The 21,593-nt window shown below is 46.8% G+C and overlaps 1 protein-coding gene across 2 annotated transcripts in view; it reads left to right on the forward strand.

Moving 5' to 3' along the window:
• The window catches only part of FBXO38 (F-box protein 38), a 178,448-nt gene that overhangs the window by 58,086 nt on the left and 98,769 nt on the right, over positions 1-21,593 (forward strand). For both annotated transcript variants that reach the window (XM_063928016.1, XM_063928017.1), the window contains exons 8-9: positions 4,980-5,073; positions 19,749-19,879. In XM_063928016.1, the coding sequence (XP_063784086.1) occupies positions 4,980-5,073; positions 19,749-19,879 (225 nt within the window). The remainder of the gene's footprint in view (positions 1-4,979; positions 5,074-19,748; positions 19,880-21,593) is intronic.

The following is a 21,593-nucleotide window of genomic DNA, read 5'->3' on the forward strand; positions in this document are numbered from 1 at the left end:
GCTAGAGGGACTGGATTACGAGGAAAGGCTTACTAGGTTGAACATGTATACACTGGAAAAGAGGCGTCTAAGAGGAGACATTATTAATGTCTTCAAATATGTAAAGGGGCACTACAAAGAGTTATCAGAGGAATTCTTTATTAAAAGAACTCTGTTTAGGATATGTGGGCACTCACTGAGGCTGGAAGAGAGAAAATTCCGCACGCAACGGAGGAAAGGGTTCTTCACTGTTAGGGAAATAAGGATTTGGAATTCCTTGTCAGGGAAGGTGGAAATGGTGGACTCTGTAAATGCATTTAAAAGAGGATTGGATGAATTTCTGATTGAAAAGGATATCCAAGGTTACAACATTTAAAATATTGACATTGTTAATCCAGGTGTAACATGATTTGTAGTTGTTAACTAGTCATAAAACATTCTTCAGCAGGTACAGTAAAATCAACTCAACTTAATACAAAATACAGGTTGAACGCGATGGGCATTTTGCCTCTTTTCAACCTCCATTACTATGTTACTATGTATCCTCCAAAGCTGGCAAGATTGATTTGAAAAATCGTTGGGGAGGAGCACCGTCGAACTCCAGCATGTAGCCCTGAGAAATTAGGTCGCTTACCCAGGTGTCCTGGCAGGAGCTTTCCCAGATGCGGCTGAAGTGATGCAGTCGAGCTCCCACCTCGAGATCCCCTCGGGGTGGGTGAACACCGTCATGCTGAGGACTTAGTGGAAGCAGAACTGGTGCTCTGTTCCTGAGAACCGGTGTTCGTAGGTCTTCTTGTCTTACCTCTGGTGCCCCTAGCAGCATTGGAGGCACATCTGGCCCTAATCAAAATCTGTTTGACCGAAAGGACTGAACAGTCACCCCGGGTAGGCCCCAGAGTGGAGAAACGTGGATTTCTCCACAGTTACTTTAGAAATCCACGTATCCAACTCAACCCCAAAGAGCCATTCCCCAGAAAAGGGGAGAGCTTCCACACTGTGTTTGGACTCTGCGTCTGCTATCCATTGACACAACCACAAGGTCCTAGCATTAATATTGCTCATCTCCTTGAGCGAGTCACACAGGGACACGTGCAGTGTCCTGAATATGCTTCAGGAGAGTCACCGTAGTGACGAGAGGCCCTCCTGAATTTGAGAAGCCCACGTGTGAATGTCATGGGTCATCCAGCAACCCACTATGACTGGCCTTTGCGATACACCTGCTGCTGTGTAGATAGACTTTAGTGTCGTCTCTTTTTTTCTGTCCCCAGGGTCCTTTATGGTAAAGGAGCCCGAGGCAGGCAGCACTGCCTTTTTTGACAGTCGAGAGGCTGATACGTCAACCCCCGGGGGTTCTTCCCAGAATTTCATACCTTCAGGACCAAATGGGGAAAGTGTGCAAAAATCTTCATGACACTTGGTATATTTTTTGTCTGGATTTTTCCAGGCTAACTTAAACAGGTCATCCAACGCTGCAGAATCAGGAAAGTGACATTAGGCTTCTTCTGTGTAAAGAAAAATGACTGCTGTGATGCAGCGTCCTCTAGAGGGAGTTTTAACACGTCCCGTATAACCAGTATGAGGGTTTCAATACCCTGAGCAGAAGTGTAATCCCCACTAATGGGATCCAAGTCCTCCCCATCCTCCTGTACATCCTCATCTGAATCGGAGAGTAGAACAGGTAAATCACGCTTTTGTGGTCTTGAGTGAGAGAGGGGGGCTGTGTAACATCTGCCCTTGCAGCTAAAGGTCCATACACACAGGGCGTTTTTGCCCAGCGTGTATGAACAGCGATGATCGTCGACATCGCTGGGCTGAAAAGCGCTCAGCGCATACACACTGAGCGCTTTTCCCCGCTGCCCAGCAATGTCAGCGGGGGTGGGCGGCTTTCCATAGCAGGACGCTATGGAAAGCCGTTCACCCCGCCGATCATCTACTGGTAATACCAGTAGATGAACGGCGGCTGCCAGCAATGAAGCTGGAGCGCGCATCAGCGCTCATCGCTCATCGTTTGGCCATACACAGTGGGCCGCTTTGAGCTGAAAGCAGCTCAAAACACCAAAAGTGAGCTGCTTTCAGCTCAAAATCGCCCAGTGTGTATGGGCCTTAAGTCTGCAACTGCCAGTTGTAGTAGCTGAGTTTTTTGAACATTAGCAGTTTGTTGTGATGACATATCAGACATCATATTTTTAAGGGCCCCTAGCCAGGAAGGCTCTTGACCCTTCCCCCCGGCCCCCTCACTGAGTTGTGAAGATTGGCTGCATTCTTCACATGAAACGGACTCTGATGACAAGGGAGAGAATCTGGTGTGGCATACACTGCATAGTGTGTGTTTACCCATGTTCACAGTAAATCACAATGACATACACATACACACAGACAGTAATACTTATCAAGCCTGCCCTTACTGTATGTGAGAGGAGACCAGCACACCCCAGCTACACAGCCCCAGGGAGGCTGTCGGCTTATTATATCGCATTGAAAACCTATGATATCTGTCCTGCATAGGACACAGATAGTGTACAATAGCGGCTCTCCCCCTTTGCTACACCCTGTATCAGTTTTCCAGCGTGTGTCGAGTGTCAGGGGGAGCTGTGTGAGCCTGCTGCTGCAGTAAGCAGAGGAAGACGCCAAAATGCAGCTGGTCCTGCTCTGAGGTAGCTCCGCCCCCCAATGGCGCCGGAGCTACAGAGTTTTTTTTATATTGGCAATGTCTCCTAAAGTGCTTAAAACATGACACAAGTGCTAGTTTAAGCCACCGCTAGCCAGTTTACACAGGGGGCTATAGTGGGTCCCCCCCCCTGGAGGGTCCAGTATGCCTCCCCTGCGTGTGAGCCGCACCTTGAACCGGGGGACAACAGCTAAGGCGCAGTGCCCTGCTGAGCAAACAACCTCTCAGGTGGTCCTGCAGCGGGAAAGCGGCTCGCAAGGTCGGTGACTTCAACCCCCCCACCCACAGACTCCCACGGTGCAGGTATGCTGTTGCCCAAACAGCATACCGAAAATAACAAACATTTAATATAAACTGAAGAAAACTCTCTGGAGCTGCAGAGATGTGCATCCTCTCCTGAGGGCACTTTTTTATAAACTACCTGTGGGGGTTAGGCATAGAGGGGAGGAGCGAGCACACTCAGTGAAGAAATTTAAAGTGCACCGGCTCCTTTGGACCCCGTCTATATCCCATCGTACTAAGTCTCCCCAATATCCCTTATGGATGCTAGATAAAGCAAAACAAAATCACAGCTGAGTGTTTGTGTGTTTGAGACTGAGGAAGCATGAGCATCTTGCATAGCAATTCATTCATTAGTAAAGGGCTCTAAAATGGCAGACATAGGGGGTAATTCAGACCTAATCGCTAGGCTGCGCTTTCGCACAGCGGGCGATCAGGCACAAACTGCACATGCGTATACACCACAATGCGCAGGCGCGTCGCACACGTACGAAGTGGATCGCTGCTCAGCGGTGGGCTTGTGCGACGGATCAGTTCGCATGGCCGATCACTCGGAGATTGACAGGAAGAAGGCGTTTATGTGTATGGAAAAACACAGGCGTGTCCATGCGTTAGCAGGGAGGTTTCCTGACGTTAGTTCCGGTCCTGGACAGGCTGAAGTGATCGCAGCGGCTGAGTAAGTCCTGGGCCGTGCAGAGACTGCACAAAATCTGTATGTACAGCTCTGCTTCACATGCGTTCATACACTTACACAGCTAAAATACCCTCCCCCTGTCGGCGGCGACTATCTGATCGCAGCAGTGCAAAAATCGCTACTAGCGATCAGGTCTGAATTAGGCCCATAGTGTCAACTGTACATACTGTATATCACTGTGTAAGACAATTTGTTCTATCAGTTAATTAAACCATTTACTGCAGTGTATAAAGCTGGGCATACACTGTACGATTATCTGGTCGACCATCTGTCCAGTCTGACTGATTGGAACGAAAATCTGTTAATGTATGGTATGAAATGACTATCAACCATTTACTTCCAAACACTGGAAAACAGACCATGGTCGTTTAGACAAATTGGTTAAACCAGTTTGATTAAACAAATTTATCCGAACAATTGTTTTTGTCCATTTTCCAGCATTTGGGCACAAACGGTTGATAGGTGTTTGCTCCCATACATTACCAGATTTTTGTTTCCACCTGACAGAATGGACAGATACATCTCTATGTGTGTACCCAGCTTCAGACAAGTGAGAGGTCCACTATGTACTAGTGTATAGCAATAAAAAAAAAAAAAAAAGGAAAATTCAATCAGAGAAGAGACCGGTTCTCTTCAATTAAAAACCTTCCTCAAAGATAGGCTGTAGTGTAAACAGTGACTCTGCATAGTGTGTGATATGGGGCCTGATTCAGATATGGATAGATTTAGAACATTGGGCATAGGTGCTCTGTGTTTTAAATCTGCTTATGCTTTTGAGACAAACTGCACAATGCGCATGCATCCTAAGGGTTACCGCCAGTGGACACATATCTGAAATGCATGGAGAGCCTTAAAATTTCATATAGGTGTTCCTGGGCAATGACTGGGGGTAGCTTTCAGCGGTGGGAGTGTCGGGGACGTGCCGGTGTGAGGGACTGTGTCGAAAGACACAGTTTCACTGGCACAGGCAGCCAGCCATGTACAGTCAGACATTTGAGCAACCATAGGGTTGCTCTAATGTCTGATAATGTGCTCAATGTCTGCTTGATGATGCGACTTTCAGCGTACTGCAGCCGATGGGAATCTCTGTAAGTAAGCCCATCGCCTGCGGCATTAGCATAATTTCACAGTATTTACTGCACCTCCGTCCACCTCTGAATCAGGCTCATTGTCTCTATGACCTGATTGTGGAACTAGGTACTCAAATTAACAATCTCACCAATCCACATCATCATTTAATATTTTTATGTGACTTTAATCAGGACATGGATCATTCAGTATGGGTACAATGTTTAAAAAACAAAAAGGACCAATAACTTCAAAAAGATTTTTATATTTCATATCTTGGTCTTTTTGCAGGCGGGTTTCGAAACTTGCACACAATTGTTTTGGGAGCATGCAAGAATGCTCTGGAAGTAGATCTTGGCTACCTCATAATCACAGCTGCTAGAAGGTAAGTTTCCCATGCTTTTCAAGTAAGGTTGGGATAGATTCTTTATTATTAAACCAGGCTGCTATGTGTTTTTAGTTTTTTTATATATATGATATAAAATGAACAATGGTCCCGGTGCCCGCGGTTGGAGTTTTCAGCCGAAAATCCAATGTGTACACACAGGTAGCGCGCAGCACACAGTCAGTAACAAAGGCAATTACAGCAATAAATCTGCTGTATTTGCCTTTGTTACTGACCGTGTGCGGGTTATCTGTGTGTGTGTGTGTGTGTGTGTGTGTATGCTGGGGACTCCGTAAGGACCATGGGGATAGATGGGCTCCGCAGGAGACATGGGCACTTTAAGAAAGAATTTAGGTTCTGGTGTACTCTGGATCCTCCCTCTATGCCCCTCCTCCAGGCCTCAGTTTGATACTGTGCCCAGAGCGAGCTGGGTGCTTTTCAGTGAGCTCTCCTGAGTTTGCTGCTAGAAAGTACTTTGTTAGGTTTTTTATTTTCAGGGAGCTCTGCTGGCAACAGACTCCCTGCATCGAGGGACTGAGGGGAGAGAAGCAGCCCTACTCTCTGAAGCTAGGTCCTGCTTCTTAGGCTACTGGACACCATTAGCTCCAGAGGGATCGTACGCAGGATCTCACCCTCGCCGTCCGATCCCAGAGCCGTGCCGCCGTCCCCCTCGCAGAGCCGGAAGACAGAAGCCGGGTGAGTATGAGAAGCAAGAAGACTTCGAAATCGGCAGCAGAAGACTCCGTTCTTCACTGAGGTAGGTAACGCACAGCACTGCAGCTGTGCGCCATTGCTCCCACACACCTCACATACTCCGGTCACTGTAAGGGTGCAGGGCGCAGGGGGGAGCGCCCTGGGCAGCATTTGGACCTCCTTTTGGCAAAAGTAAACATATATACAGTTGGGCACTGTATATATGTATGAGCCCCCGCCAAGAAAATGTATATTTAAGCGGGACAGAAGCCCGCCGTCGAGGGGGCGGGGCTTCTTCCTCAGCACTCACCAGCGCCATGTTTTTTCTCCACAGCACCGCTGAGAGGAAGCTCCCCGGTCTCTCCCCTGCTTATACCACGGTAGAAGAGAGGGTTTTAAAGAAGAAGGGGGTCACATAATTCGGCGCAGATAATAACAGCTCTACTGGGTAAACATTAAATTGCTGTGTTTTTTCCTGGGTCATATAGCGCTGGGGTGTGTGCTGGCATACTCTCTCTCTGTCTCTCCAAAGGGCCTTGTGGGGGAATTATCTTCAGATGAGCATTCCCTGAGTGTGTGGTGTGTCGGTACGTGTGTGTCGACATGTCTGAGGTAAAAGGCTCTCCTAAGGAGGTGATGGAGCAAATGTGTGTGTGTGGTGTCTCCGTCGACAACGCCGACACCTGATTGGATATGTGAAATTAAGTGCTGAGGTAAATTTATTGCACAAAAGATTAGAGAACAGACAGGGAATCTACCCATGTCTGTCCCTATGTCGCAGAGACATTCAGAGTCTCACAACGCTCACTATCCAAAATAATAGACACTGATATCGACACGGAGTCTGACTCCACTGTCGACTACGATAATGCAAAGTTACAGACAAAATGGCAGGAAAGTATTCAATATATGATTATTGTAATGAAAGATGTTTTGCATATCACTGATGACTCATCTGTCCCTGACACAAGGGTACACATGTTTAAGGGGAAGAAAGCTGAGGTCAATTTCCCTCCTCTCATGAAGAAAAAGAGCGGGAATCTCCAGACAAGAAGCTGCAGCTTCCCACAAAGAATTCTCAGGGAGTATCCTTTCCCTACTAGGGCCAGGATACGATGGAAATCTTCCCCTAGGGTGGACAAAGCTTGTCACGTTTACCCAAAAGGTAGCGCTGACTTAACAGCTATCCTCAGGGATCCTGCAGATAGCATGCAGTAAAAGTGCTTTGAAGTCCATTTACACACATGCTGGTACACTACTCAGACCGGCGATTGTGTCGGCATGGGGTTATAGCGCTGTAGCAGCGTGGACATGGAGACCCTAGTATGTGTATACATATGTATGTGTGTGTGTGTGTGTGTGTGTATATATATATATATATATATATATATATATATATAAAACATGCACAAAGAGACATTAGTCTACTGGATTCTAGAGTCAACGCTATGTCGATTTCTGCTAGACGTGTCCTGTGGAACATGCACAGGTGTTGCCGACTAAAAGAGGCATATGCAAGGTTTACCTTACAAGGCTGAGGAATTGTGTGGAGAAGGGCTCTCGGACCTGGTCTCCACAGCTATAGCTGGTAATTCTGATCTTTTGCCTTATATTCCCGCACAGCCTAAGAAAGCACGACATTATCAAATGCAGTCCTTTCGATCACATAGCAAGAAAGTCCGAGGTGCGTCCTTTCTTGCCTGAGGCAGGGGCAGAGGAAAGAAGCTGCACAACACAGCTAGTTCCCAGGAACAGAAGTCTTCCCCGGCCTCTACATAATCCACCGCAGGACGCTGGGGCTCCACAGGCGGAACTAGGCCTGGTGGGGGCACGTCTTCGAAATTTCAGCCACAAGTGGGTTCACTTCCAGGTGGATCCCTGGGCAATAAAAATTGTGTCTCAGGGATACAAGCTGGAAGTCGAAGAGATGCCCCCTCACCGATACCTCAAATCGGCCCGACCAGCTTCCCCCCACGAGAGGGAAATAGTGTTAACTGCAATTCACAAATTGTATCTTCAACAGGTGGTGGTCAAGGTTCCCCTCCTTTAACAGGGAAGGGGTTATTATTCGACAATGTTTGTAGTCCCGAAACCGGACGGTTCGGTCAGACCCATATTGAATTTAAAATCCCTCTACATATACCTGAAAAGGTTCAAGTTCAAGATGGAATCGCTGAGAGCGGTCATCGTAAGCCTGGAAGGGGGGGATTTTATGGTGTCTCTGGACATAAAGGATGCATACCTTCATGTCCCCATTTATCCACCTCATCAGGCGTACCTCAGATTTGTGGTACAGGATTGTCATTACCAATTTCAGACGTTGCCGTTTGGTCTCTCCACGGCACCGAGAATATTTACAAGGTAATGGCGGAAATGATGGTACTCCTGGGGAAGCAAGGGGTCACAATTATCCCATACTTGGACGATCTCCTCATAAAGGCGAGATCAAGAGAGCAGTTGCTGATCAGCGTAGCACTTTCTCTGGAAGTGTTACGGCAACACGGCTGGATTCTAAATATTCCAAAGTCGCAGTTGGTTCCTACGACTAGTCTGCCTTTCCTGGGCATGATTCTAGACACAGACCAGAAAAGGGTTTATCTCCCGATAGAGAAAGCTCAGGAACTCATGACACTGGTCAGGAACCTATTAAAACCAAAACATCTGTCAGTGCATCACTGCACTCGAGTCCTGGGAAAAATGGTGGTATCATAGAGGCCATTCCCTTCGGCAGGTTCCATGCGAGGACCTTTCAATGGGACTTACTGGACAAGTGGTCCAGACCACATCTTCAGATGCATCGGTTAATCACCCTATCCCCCAGGGCCAGGGTGTCTCTTCTGTGGTGGCTGCAGAGCGCTCACCTTCTAGACGGCCGCAGATTCGGCATTCAGGACTGGGTCCTGGTGACCACGGATGCAAGCCTCCGAGGGTGGGGAGCAGTCACACAGGGAAGAGATTTCCAAGGTCTGTGGTCAAGTCAAGAGACTTGCCTTCACATCAACATCCTGGAACTAAGGGCCGTATACAACGCCCTGCGTCAAGCGGAGAACTTGCTTCGCGACCAACCGATTCTGTTTCAGTCAGACAACATCACCGCAGTGGCTCATGTGAACCGACAAGGCGGCACAAGGAGCAGAGTGGCGATGGCGGAAGCCACCAGAATTCTTCGCTGGGCGGAGAATCACGTAAGCGCACTGTCAGCAGTGTTCATCCCGGGAGTGGACAACTGGGAAGCAGACTTCCTCAGCAGACACGACCTCCACCCGGGAGAGTGGGGACTTCATCAGGAAGTCTTCGCACAGATTACAAGTCGGTGGGGACTGCCACAGGTGGACATGATGGCATCCAGCTTCAACAAAAAGCTACAGAGGTATTGCGCCTGGTCAAGAGACCCTCAGGCGATAGCTGTAGACGCCCTGGTGACACCGTGGGTGTTCCAGTCGGTCTATGTATTCCCTCCTCTTCCTCTCATACCCAAGGTGCTCAGGATAATAAGAAAAAGAGGAGGGAGAACAATACTCATTGTTCCAGATTGGCTACAAAGGACTTGGTATCCAGATCTGCAAGAAATGCTCACAGAGGACCCGTGGCCTCTTCCTCTAAGACAGGACTTGTTGCAACAGGGGCCCTGTCTGTTCCAAGACTTGCCGCAGCTGCGTTTGACGGCATGGCGGTTGAACGCCGGATCCTAGCAGAGAAAGGCATTCCGGATGAGGTCATTCCTACGCTGATAAAGGCTAGGAAGGACGTAACAGCTCAACATTATCACCGTATATGGCGAAAATATGTTGCTTGGTGTGAGGCCAGGAATGCCCCTACGGAGGAATTCCAGCTGGGCCGTTCCTTCACTTCCTACAGTCAGGAGTGAATTTGGGCCTAAAATTGGGTTCCATTAAGGTCCAGATTTCGGCCCTATCCATTTTCTTTCAAAAGGAGTTGACTTCTCTACCTGACGTTCAGACGTTTGTAAAGGGAGTGCTGCATATTGAGCCCCCTTTTGTGCCTCCATTGGCACCTTGGGATCTTAACGCGGTGTTGAGTTTCCTGAAATCCCACTGGTTTGGACCACTCTAAACGGTGGAGTTGAAATATCTCACGTGGAAGGTGGTCATGCTATTAGCCTTGGCTTCGGCTAGGCGTGTGTCAGAGTTGGCGGCACTGTCACATAAAAGCCCCTATCTGGTTTTCCATGCGGATAGAGCAGACCCGTCCATAATTTCTGCCGAAAGTGGTTTCATCCTTTCATATAAACCAACCTATTGTGGTGCCTGTGGCTACTACTGACTTGGAGGATTCCGAGTTGCTTGATGTGGTCAGGGCTTTGAAGGTTTATGTAGCCAGAACGGCTAGGGTCAGGAAAACAGACTCTTTGTTTCTCCTGTATGCTTCCAACAAGCTTGGTGCTCCTGCTTCAAAGCAAACTATTGCTCGCTGGATCTGTAACACGATTCAGCAGGCTCATTCTGCGGCTGGATTGCCGCTTCCAAAATCAGTTAAGGCCCATTCCACTAGGAAGGTGGGCTCTTCTTGGGCGGCTGCCCGAGGGGTCTCGGCATTACAGCTTTGCCGAGTGGCTACTTGGTCAGGTTCAAACACTTTTGCAAAGTTCTACAAGTTTGATACCCTGGTTGAGGAGGACCTTGTGTTTGCTCAATCGGTGCTGCAGAGTCATCCGCACTCTCCCGCCCGTTTGGGAGCTTTGGTATAATCCCCATGGTCCCAACGGAGTCCCCAGCATCCACTAGGACGTTAGAGAAAATAAGATTTTACTTACCGGTAAATCTATTTCTCGTAGTCCGTAGTGGATGCTGGGCGCCCGTCCCAAGTGCGGACTTCTTCTGCAATGCTTGTATATAGTTATTGCTTCAATAAGGGTTATGTTATGGTTGCATCAGGGTTGGACCTGTTGCTCTGTTGTCATACTGTTGACTGGTTGTTATAAACTCATGTTATACGGTGTGATTGGTGTGGCTGGTATGAATCTTGCCCTGGATTACCAAAATCCTTTCCTTGTACTGTCAGCTCTTCTGGGCACAGTTTCTCTAACTGAGGTCTGGAGGAAGGGCATAGAGGGAGGAGCCAGAGCACACCAGAACCTAAATTCTTTCTTAAAGTGCCCATGTCTCCTGCGGCGCGCGTCTATCCCCATGGTCCTTATGGAGTCCCCAGCATCCACTACGGACTACGAGAAATAGATTTACCGGTAAGTAAAATCATATATATATATATCTATATATATATATATATCTATATATATATATATCTATATATATATATATATATATATATATATATATATATATATATATAGAGAGAGAGAGAGAGAGATTCATCTGCAGAACACGGTTCTGTGTCTTTGTTGTCATCTGAATAAAAAGATAAAATAAATACATATTTGGAGGACGCTTCTGACCTTGGAGTATAAAGAGCACTGCATAGGCAAATCTAAGCACTGAAAACGTGTTTGTTTTAAAGGCTCCTCCCCGCGATTCTATGCTGCCAGTAAGTGCTCAGGTGTTTATTGATCTCGGGAATAGGGCATGTTTCTTTTATCTGCTGAGGTAATTAGATTTATTAAATTTTATTTCTCTATCGTCCTAGTGGATGCTGGGGTTCCTGAAAGGACCATGGGGAATAGCGGCTCCGCAGGAGACAGGGCACAAAAAGTAAAGCTTTAGGATCAGGTGGTGTGCACTGGCTCCTCCCCCTATGACCCTCCTCCAAGCCTCAGTTAGGTTTTTGTGCCCGGCCGAGAAGGGTGCAATCTAGGTGGCTCTCCTAAAGAGCTGCTTAGAAAAGTTTAGCTTAGGTTTTTTATTTTACAGTGAGTCCTGCTGGCAACAGGATCACTGCATCGAGGGACTTAGGGGAGAAGAAGTGAACTCACCTGCGTGCAGGATGGATTGGCTTCTTTGGCTACTGGACATTAGCTCCAGAGGGACGATCACAGGTACAGCCTGGATGGTCACCGGAGCCTCGCCGCCGGCCCCCTTGCAGATGCTGAAAAGAGAAGAAGGTCCAGAATCGGCGGCAGAAGACTCCTCAGTCTTCTTAAGGTAGCGCACAGCACTGCAGCTGTGCGCCATTGCTCTCAGCACACTTCACACGGCAGTCACTGAGGGTGCAGGGCGCTGGGGGGGGGCGCCCTGGGCAGCAATGAAAATCCTTTTTTTGGCAAAAAATACCTCACATATAGCCTCCGGGGCTATATGGAGATATTTAACCCCTGCCAGAATCCATTTTTAAGCGGGAGACGAGCCCGCCGAAAAGGGGGCGGGGCCTATCTCCTCAGCACACAGCGCCATTTCCTCACACAGTTCCGCTGGTCAGGAAGGCTCCCAGGCTCTCCCCTGCACTGCACTACAGAAACAGGGTTAAATCAAGAGAGGGGGGGGGCAAAATTTGGCGAAATTGTGATTTTATAAAAGCAGCTATAAGGGAGCACTTATTATAAGGCTATCCCTGTAAAATATAGCGCTTTGGTGTGTGCTGGCAAACTCTCCCTCTGTCTCCCCAAGGGGCTAGTGGGGTCCTGTCCTCTATCAGAGCATTCCCTGTGTGTGTGTGCTATATGTCGGTACGTGTGTGTCGACATGTATGAGGACGATGTTGGTGAGGAGGCGGAGCAAATTGCCTGTAATGGTGATGTCACTCTCTAGGGAGTCGACACCGGAATGGATGGCTTATTTATGGAAATTACGTGACAATGTCAACACGCTGCAAGCCGGTTGACGACATGAGAGGGCCGGCGAACAAATTAGTATCTGTCCAGGCGTCTCAAACACCGTCAGGGGCTGTAAAATGCCCATTTACCTCAGTCGGTCGACACAGACCCAGACATGGACACTGATTTCAGTGTCGACGGTGAAGAAACAAACGTATTTTCTTTTAGGGCCACACGTTAAGGGCAATGAAGGAGGTGTTACATATTTCTGATACTCCAAGTACCACAAAAAAGGGTATTATGTGTGAGGTGAAAAAACTACCTGTAGTTTTTCCTGAATCAGATAAATTAAATGAAGTGTGTGATGATGCGTGGGTTTCCCCCGATAGAAAATTATTGGCGGTATACCCTTTCCCGCCAGAAGTTAAGGCGCGGTGGGAAACACCCCTCAGGGTGGATAAGGCGCTCACACGCTTATCAGAACAAGTGGCGGTACCATCTACGGATAGGGCCGTACTTAAGGAGCCAGCTGATAGGAGGCTGAAAAATATCCTAAAAAGTATACACACACATGCTGGTGTTATACTGCGACCAGCGATCGCCTCAGCCTGGATGTGCAGAGCTGAGGTGGCTTGGTCGGATTCCCTGACTAAAAATATTGATACCTTTGACAGGGACAGTATTTTATTGACTATAGAGCATTTAAAGGATGCATTTCTATATATGCGAGATGCGCAGAGGGATATTTGCACTCTGGCATCAAGAGTAAATGCGATGTCCATATCTGCAAGAAGATGTTTATGGACACGACAGTGGTCAGGTGATGCAGATTCCAAACGGCACAAAGATGTATTGCCGTATAAAGGGGAGGAGTTATTTGGGGTCGGTCCATGGGACCTGGTGGCCAGGGCAACTGCTGGAAAATCCACCGTTTTTTACCCTAAGTCACATCTCTGCAGAAAAAGACACCGTCTTTTCAGCCTCAGTCCTTTCGTCCCTATAAGAGTCATATCTGCCCAGGGATAGAGGAAAGGGAAGAAGACTGCAGCAGGCAGCCCATTCCCAGGAACAGAAGCCCTCCACCGCTTCTACCAAGTTCTCAGCATGACGCTGGGACCGTACAGGACCCCTGGATCCTACAAGTAGTATCCAAGGGGTACAGATTGGAATGTCGAGAGGTTTCCCCCCTCGCAGGTTCCTGTAGTCTGCTGTACCAATGTCTCCCTCCGACAGGGAGGCAGTATTGAAAACAATTCACAAGCTGTATTCCCAGCAGGTGATAATAAATTTACCCCTCCGACAACAAGGAAAGGGGTATTACTCCACACTATATGGTGGTACTGAAGGCTAGGTGAGACCTATTCTAAATCTAAAAAAATTGAACACTTACAAGGGTTCAAATCCAGATGGAGTCACTCAGAGCAGTGATAGCAAAGAACAAGGGGACTATATGGTGTCCCGGGACATCAGGGATGCTTACCTCCATGTCCCAAAATTTGCCTTTTCTCACCAAGGGTACCTCAGGTTCGTGGTACAGAACTGTCACTATCAGTTTCAAGACGATGCCGTTGGATTGTCCAAGGCACCCCGGGTCCTTACCAAGGTAATGACCGAAAGGAGGATTCGTCTTCAAAGAAAATGGACGACCTCCTGATAAGAACAAGGTCCAGAGAACAGTTGGAGGTCGGAGTAGCACTATCTCAAGTAGTTCTACGACAGCACGGGTGGATTCTAAATATTCCAAAACCGCAGTTGTTCCGACGACACGTCTGCTGGTCCTAGGGATGATTCTGGACACAGTCCAGGAAAAGGTGTTTCTCCCAGAGGAGAAAGCCAGGGAGTTATCCGAGCTAATCGGGATCCTCCTAAAACCAGGAAAAGTGTCAGTGCATCATTGCACAAGAGTCCTGGTAAAAATGGTGGCTTATTACGAAGCGCTTCCATTCGGCAGATTTCACGCAAGAACTCTTCAGTGGGATCTGCTGGACAAATGGTCCGGATCGCATCTTCAGATGCATCAGCGGATAACCCTATATCCAAGGACAAGGGTGTCTCTCCTGTGGTGATTACAGAGTGCTCATCTTCTAGAGGGCCGCAGATTCGGCATTCAGGATTGGATGCTCGTGACCACGGAGGCCAGCCTGAGAGGCTGGGGAGCAGTCACACAAGGAGTGTGATCAAGTCTGGAGAATTCTCTCCACATAAATATACTGGAGCTAAGAACAAATTTATAATGCTCTAAGCTTAGCAAGACCTCTGCTTCAAGGTCAGCCGGTATTGATCCAGTGGGATAACATCACGGCAGTCGCCCACGTAAACAGAAAGGGCGGCACAAGAAGCAGGAGGGCAGTGACAAAACTGCAAGGATTTTTCGCTAGGCGGAAAATCATGTGATAGCACTGTCAGCAGTGTTCATTCCGGGAGTGGACGACTGGGAAGCAGACTTCCTCAGCAGGCACGACCTCCACCCGGGAGAGTGGGAACTTCATCGGGAAGTTTTTTCCGCATGATTGTGAACCGTTGGGAAAGACCAAAGGTGGACATGATGGCGTCCCGCCCGAACAAAAAAATGGGACAGGTATTGCGCCAGGTCACGAGACCTTCAAGCGATAGCTGTGGACGTCCTGGTAACACCGTGGGTGTAACAGTCGGTGTATGTGTTCCCTTCTCTGCTTCTCATAACCAAGGTATTGAGAATTATAAGACATAGAGGAGTAAGAACTATACTCGTGGCTCCGGATTGGCCAAGAGGGACTTGGTAACCGGAACTTCAAGAGATGCTCACAGAGGACTAATGGCCTCGGGAGCTAAGAAGGGATTTGCTTTCAGCAAGTACCATGTCTGTTCCAAGAGGAACCGTGGCATCGGCCTTTAAGAAAGGACCTGCTCCAGCAGGGACCTTGTCTGTTCCAAGACTTACCGCGACTGCGTTTGACGGCATGGCGGTTTGAACGCCGGATCCTAAGGGAAAAGGCATTCCGGAAGAGGTCATACCTACCCTGGTCAAAGCCAGGAAGGAGGTGACCGCACAACGTTATCACCACATGTGGTAAAAATATGTTGCGTGGGTGAGGCCAGGAGGGCCCCACGAAAAAATTTCAACTAGGTCGATTTCTGCACTTCCTGCAAACAGGAGTGTCTATGAGCCTCAAATTGGGGTCCATTAAGGTTCAAGTTTCGGCCCTATAGATTTTCTTCCAGAAAGAATTGGCTTCAGTTCCTGAAGTCCAGACGTTTGTCAAGGGAGTATTGCATATACAGCCCTTGTGTGCCTCCAGTGGCACCGTGGGATCTCAACGTAGTGTTGGGATTCCTCAAATCATATTGGTTTGAACCACTCAAATCTGTGGATTTGAAATATCTCACATGGAAAGTGACCATGCTGTTGGCCCTGGCCTCGGCCAGGCGATTGTCAAAATTGGCGGTTTTGTCTTACAAAAGCCCATATTTGATTTTCCATTCGGACAGGGCAGAACTGCGGACTCGTCCCCAGTTTCTTCCTAAGGTGGTGTCAGCGTTTCACCTGAAACAACCTATTGTGGTGCCTGCGGCTACTAGGGACTTGGAGGACTCCAAGTTGCTAGACGTTGTCAGGGCCCTGAAAATATATATATATATATATATAATTCCAGGACGGCTGGAGTCAGAAAGTCTGACTTGCTGTTTATATTGTAGGCACCCAAAAAGCTGGGTGCTCCTGCTTCTAAGCAGACTATTGCTCGTTGGATTTGTAGTACAATTCAGCTTGCACATTCTGTGGCAGGCCTGCCACAGCCAAAATCTGTAAATGCCCATTCCACAAGGAAGGTGGGCTCATCTTGGGCGGCTGCCCGAGGGGTCTCGGCTTTACAACTTTGCCGAGCAGCTACACTTGGTCAGGGACAAACACGTTTGCTAAATTCTACAAATTTGATACCCTGGCTAAGGAGGACCTGGAGTTCTCTCATTCGGTGCTGCAGAGTCATCCGCACTCTCCCGCCCATTTGGGAGCTTTGGTATAATCCCCATGGTCCTTTCAGGAACCCCAGCATCCACTAGGACGATAGAGAAAATAAGAATTTACTTACCGATAATTCTATTTCTCGGAGTCCGTAGTGGATGCTGGGCGCCCATCCCAAGTGCGGATTATCTGCAATACTTGTACATAGTTACAAAAATCGGGTTATTATTGTTGTGAGCCATCTTTTCAGAGGCTCCGCTGTTATCATACTGTTAACTGGGTTCAGATCACAGGTTGTACAGTGTGATTGGTGTGGCTGGTATGAGTCTTACCCGGGATTCAAAATCCTTCCTTATTGTGTACGCTCGTCCGGGCACAGTATCCTAACTGAGGCTTGGAGGAGGGTCATAGGGGGAGGAGCCAGTGCACACCACCTGATCCTAAAGCTTTACTTTTTGTGCCCTGTCTCCTGCGGAGCCGCTATTCCCCATGGTCCTTTCAGGAACCCCAGCATCCACTACGGACTCCGAGAAATAGAATTATCGGTAAGTAAATTCTTATTTTTCGTTAATTCAAGATTTATTTACTTAACTGAAATGGTGTCTTTGTGAAACCATCTACGGAGGATAAGCGCCATTGCACCACTTCTCTGCTCTGTCTGATCACTATTAAACTTTTAAACTTCCTGTTTGGCATATGTGCGCAAGCATTGGCGCCAACACTTATTCATTATATTGTGATCTGCCAATGACAGTGTTTTCTTCAAATGTTGAATATATTTGTATATTCTAAAGGTAATACAGGGTGGTCTATAAATGTGGAAACACCCTTATAAAAAGGAAATTAGTAAGGAAATATTAATCCAGTTTTTACACATAATGGGGCAGATGTATTAAGCCCGGAGAAGAGAAGGGATAACGAAGTGATAAATGGAAGGCGATAACGCATCAGCCAGTCAGCTCCTAAGTGTCATTTTTCAAACCTGTGATGATTGGCTGGTGCGTTATCAACTTCCACTTATCACTTCCTTATCACTGCTTTATCACTTCTCCAGGCTTAGTACATCTGCCCCAATGTATGATATGGGAGTGGGGGAAAACTTTTCTTCACACCAGGTATTGTTTAGCGATAAGGCAAATCTCTTTGTCAATGGTGAGGTAAACAAACAGAAAAACAGGTACTGGTCAGAGACAAACCCTTATACTCAAGAATGAACAAAGATAAGTTAAAGCAGAGAACACTGTTGTTTTTCTTTTGAAATTCTTCGTTTTTGGTACTGTATGTCACATGACTACCTTCCCAATTTAAAAAAATAGCGTTTTATCCAACATGCTCGACTTCAGGATGGCTGCCATATTGGTGACATACCCGAAAAAAAGTTTTCTCCAGTATTGTACCTGTAGACACTGGATTCATATTTCCTTATTTCCTTTTTATAAGGGTGTTTCAACACTTATGGACCACGCTGTATATTAAAGTACAGATGTGTCCTCCTACATCCTTGCTGCGGTCACGTTAAACAGCCCTTCTAGTCACGTCATGCCAAGCATCTTTGTGTGACCTTTTCCATTTAAATGCGTCTAAAGGCCCATACACATTGGGCGATTTTGAGCTGAAAGCAGCTCACTTTTGGTGTTTTGAGCTGCTTTCAGCTCAAAACCAACCAGTGTGTATTCCCCGGCGATGAGTGATGAGCGGTGATGTGCGCTCCCGCTTCATCGCCGGCGGCAGCCGATCATCTACTGGTATCACCAGCAGATGAACGGTGGGGTGAACGGCTTTCCATAGTGTCCTGCTATGGAAAGCCGTTCACCCCCGCTGACATCGCTGGGCAGCGGGGAAAATAGCTCAGTGTGTATGCACTGAGTGATTTTCAGCCCAGCGATTTCAGCTATCATCGCTGTGCATACACGCTGGGGAAAAACGCACAGTGTGTATGCACCTTAAGTCGCATTGCTATGCGAATAGTACGCACAAGCAGTTTATGCTGATTACACGGATATGTGGCATGCCTATATATTGTTTGTAACTGTGGTTGTATCTGCATACGAAATGTTACATTACAGTGTTTTCCTGAAAATCACTGTAATGTAGGCTTTTGTATGAAGATACAGCCACAGTCGCACACAGAATATAGCCATGCCACACATAATTTTATTCAGCATAAGCTGCTTGTGCGTCCTAGTCGCATAGCAATGCAAATAAGACGCATTTTTGACAAAACAGACACCCAACGTTAGCAGAGCTGCACGATAGCTTCCGCCTGCCTTAAGCCAGGCATCTCCTACTGCATAGTGTATTGAGGCAAGACGTATGAGGACACATCTGTATAGCACTTCATAAGCCACAAAAAGAAATTGAAGCAAACTACGTTCAACTATTAACGTGATAGCATCCTTTAATTTTTTATTTATTTATTTTTCTTTCAAATAGTTTACCTTTCTGTCAGTTGCAGTCTACAGTGTGGATGTCAGGTACATAATATTCATAATACCTGCCAGCAAAGTACTCCTCTGTTTATCTAGTATACTCACATGCACAACAGTTACTTTATGCAGTGTATTACTTCCCACTGGCCCCAAGCTGATTGTCAGATGTGAAAATGCAGATACAGGGTAGTTTCTGCTTCCAAATGGTGCAGGTGTACACTGGCAGTTACAGAATCTATACATATAATAAAACTGTAACCTTTGTGTCTGTACATAGCAATTTTTGTTTGAGAGATATACTTCTAGGGACTGTTTATGAACTATGTATTCGATATATACATGTATCGCACACCCTGAAAAACACTCAGGGCTGCAGGCAAAGATCTCAGGATAATCTGCTTCTCCCATAGGCACCTTTTACGTGGCTTGTTCACTAGTTAGTAACTCCAAGCATCTTTTTATGGTAGTCCCTGAAGGAGAAACTGCAAATATTGTTTACAAGAAATTTTGTGGTCAATGTGTACAATATAAAATATACATCACAATAATAGCTGGCCCTACTGTCTTTGTAAAATTAGTTCCGCTGAGTAATAATGAAGATCCATGCGAGCGAAGCGGACAAACGCTAGTCATTTATAAATTTACAGTATTACCATACCAGGAATTTCTCACAATTAGGTCATGAGATGTCAGTGCAAAACCAACTTGATTTTGGAAAGAATACAATAGAGAGTTGGTAAAGGTATATACAGTAAGTAAAGTAGATTTGAAAACAAAATTCTTGAACACATGTGCCACTATCCCTGTACTATGTGCAGGGGTTGTCTTTTCATGTGTTGTGATATTAACACTTTAATTTGTTTTGCTGTTAAGAAATGGTAATCTTTGGTAGGTTGTTTTGATTGTACAGCCTAAAAGAGATTGTCATCTTGCCTTTCCTTAAATCTAGGTTACATGAAGTGCGTATCCAACCTTCTCTGACCAAAGATGGAGTGTTTTCAGCACTGAAAATGGCTGAGCTTGAGTTTCCGCAGTTTGAAACCTTACATCTGGGTTATGTGGATGAGTTTTTATTACAGTGTAAGTGGATATTATATTTTAAAACAATGTTTTGGTTGTGTATTAGGATGTTTTGGTGTTTGGCACCTTTTATTTTCTCTTTTATACTAGAGTTTCTCTTACAGCCACAACTTTGAGAGTTGTTAAATTAGCAGTGCATTTTTCTCCTTCATTCACTGGGGGACACTGGAGCTATGACAGTAGAGTATATACAGCACTGCCCCTGTCTGCCTGCACCGCAGGAGTCTGTCTGGGCTCATTCTTTCTATCGCTCAGTGGAACGGTTGGTTCATGTCATGGGCTCTTCATCAAAGTCGGTAGCTCCAGCGAAACTGTCATAAAAAAAAAAAGACCCTTTCCTTCCATTCTACAGTCGGATGACTTGGACATAGATCGTCGTTCTTAGGATGAAGAGGATGAAGAGGGTGAGTTACTGCAGGAGTCCGAAGATTACGTTTCCTAACATGATTTGGAGCAGGGTACCCAAGGAACAGAGATCCTCATCCATGCTGTTTGTCAGGTGCTTATGATTTCGGATTTGGAAGTACCTGAATCTCAGGATAGTCCCTCTTTGGTAAGAAACACAAGTCTGTTACTTTTCCTGGATGACCAGTTATTGGTCGATTTTGAGAACATTAGGACGAAAATTCCAACGTTTCCAAGCGCTTGCTTTCTTGTTGCCCTTTTCCAATGGACTATATTGTTAAATGGGAAATTCCTCCACCTGTAGATCCCTCGATCTCTAGACTCTTTAAGAAGACCACACTACTGGTCCCGGGTGCTACTTCCTTAAAAGAAACCTACGACCGTAAGTTGGAGACAATGTTAAAGTCTATCTATATGGCGGCTGGAGTTCTTTGGACAGCGTTAGTTGGTTCTTGGGTGAATAAAGCCATTGAGTCATGGGCTGAATAGTTAGCCCAGGAGTTGCAGTCTGGTCTTCCGAGATTGGATCTTGTCATTTTGGCTGAACATATCCGGGAATCTGCTCTATACCTGGAAGATGCATCTAGGGAAATGGATCAGCTTTGTTTTCAAATCTCCACTTTAGCAATTATCATTTGTTGAGCCGTTGGGCTTCGCAGCTGGCAGACAGTAGCAGAATCTAAGCAGGCGGTGGAAGCTCTTCCATTCACCGTAGATATTTTATTTGGTCCTGAACTGGATAAGTGGATTTCCCAGTCTGCTGGGGGGGAAAGCCACATTTTTGCCTTCCACTCAAACCTTACTCTGGAACTTCCTTTCACTTCCTTTGTGTCTCCACAAAATGTCGAGGAAAATCTAGTTTTGCTTCCTCTGCGAGTCGAACTACTAGAGGCAGAGGAAGATTTTCCGGTTCTTCCTGTCATCTGGATCTTAAGCCTACCGACAAGGCGGTGGCATGACGGGCTCCCATCCCACCTGGGGGATCCTATAGTGTGGGCTCGCCTCTTGATATTCAAGGACGATTGGCTACAGACCTGCCAGGATGTCTGAGTTCGGAATCTGGTCTCCCAGGGGTACAAAATAGACTGTCTGTCCCCCTTCTTTTCGTTTCTTCACCACTGGGCTGCCGTCCTCTGATGCAAAGCGGGAGTTCCTTCAACAGCCAATCACCAAACTCTTGCTTTTCAAGGTGCTGGTATCAGATCCTTCTCATTAGCATATGAAAGGTTTCTATTCAAACCTCTTTGTGGTTCCAAAACCGGATGGTTCCATCTGGCTGATTCTGAATTTAACATCATTAAACCTACAC

Source organism: Pseudophryne corroboree, chromosome 6 (genome assembly GCF_028390025.1).
Source record: "Pseudophryne corroboree isolate aPseCor3 chromosome 6, aPseCor3.hap2, whole genome shotgun sequence".
Lineage (NCBI taxonomy): Eukaryota > Metazoa > Chordata > Amphibia > Anura > Myobatrachidae > Pseudophryne > Pseudophryne corroboree.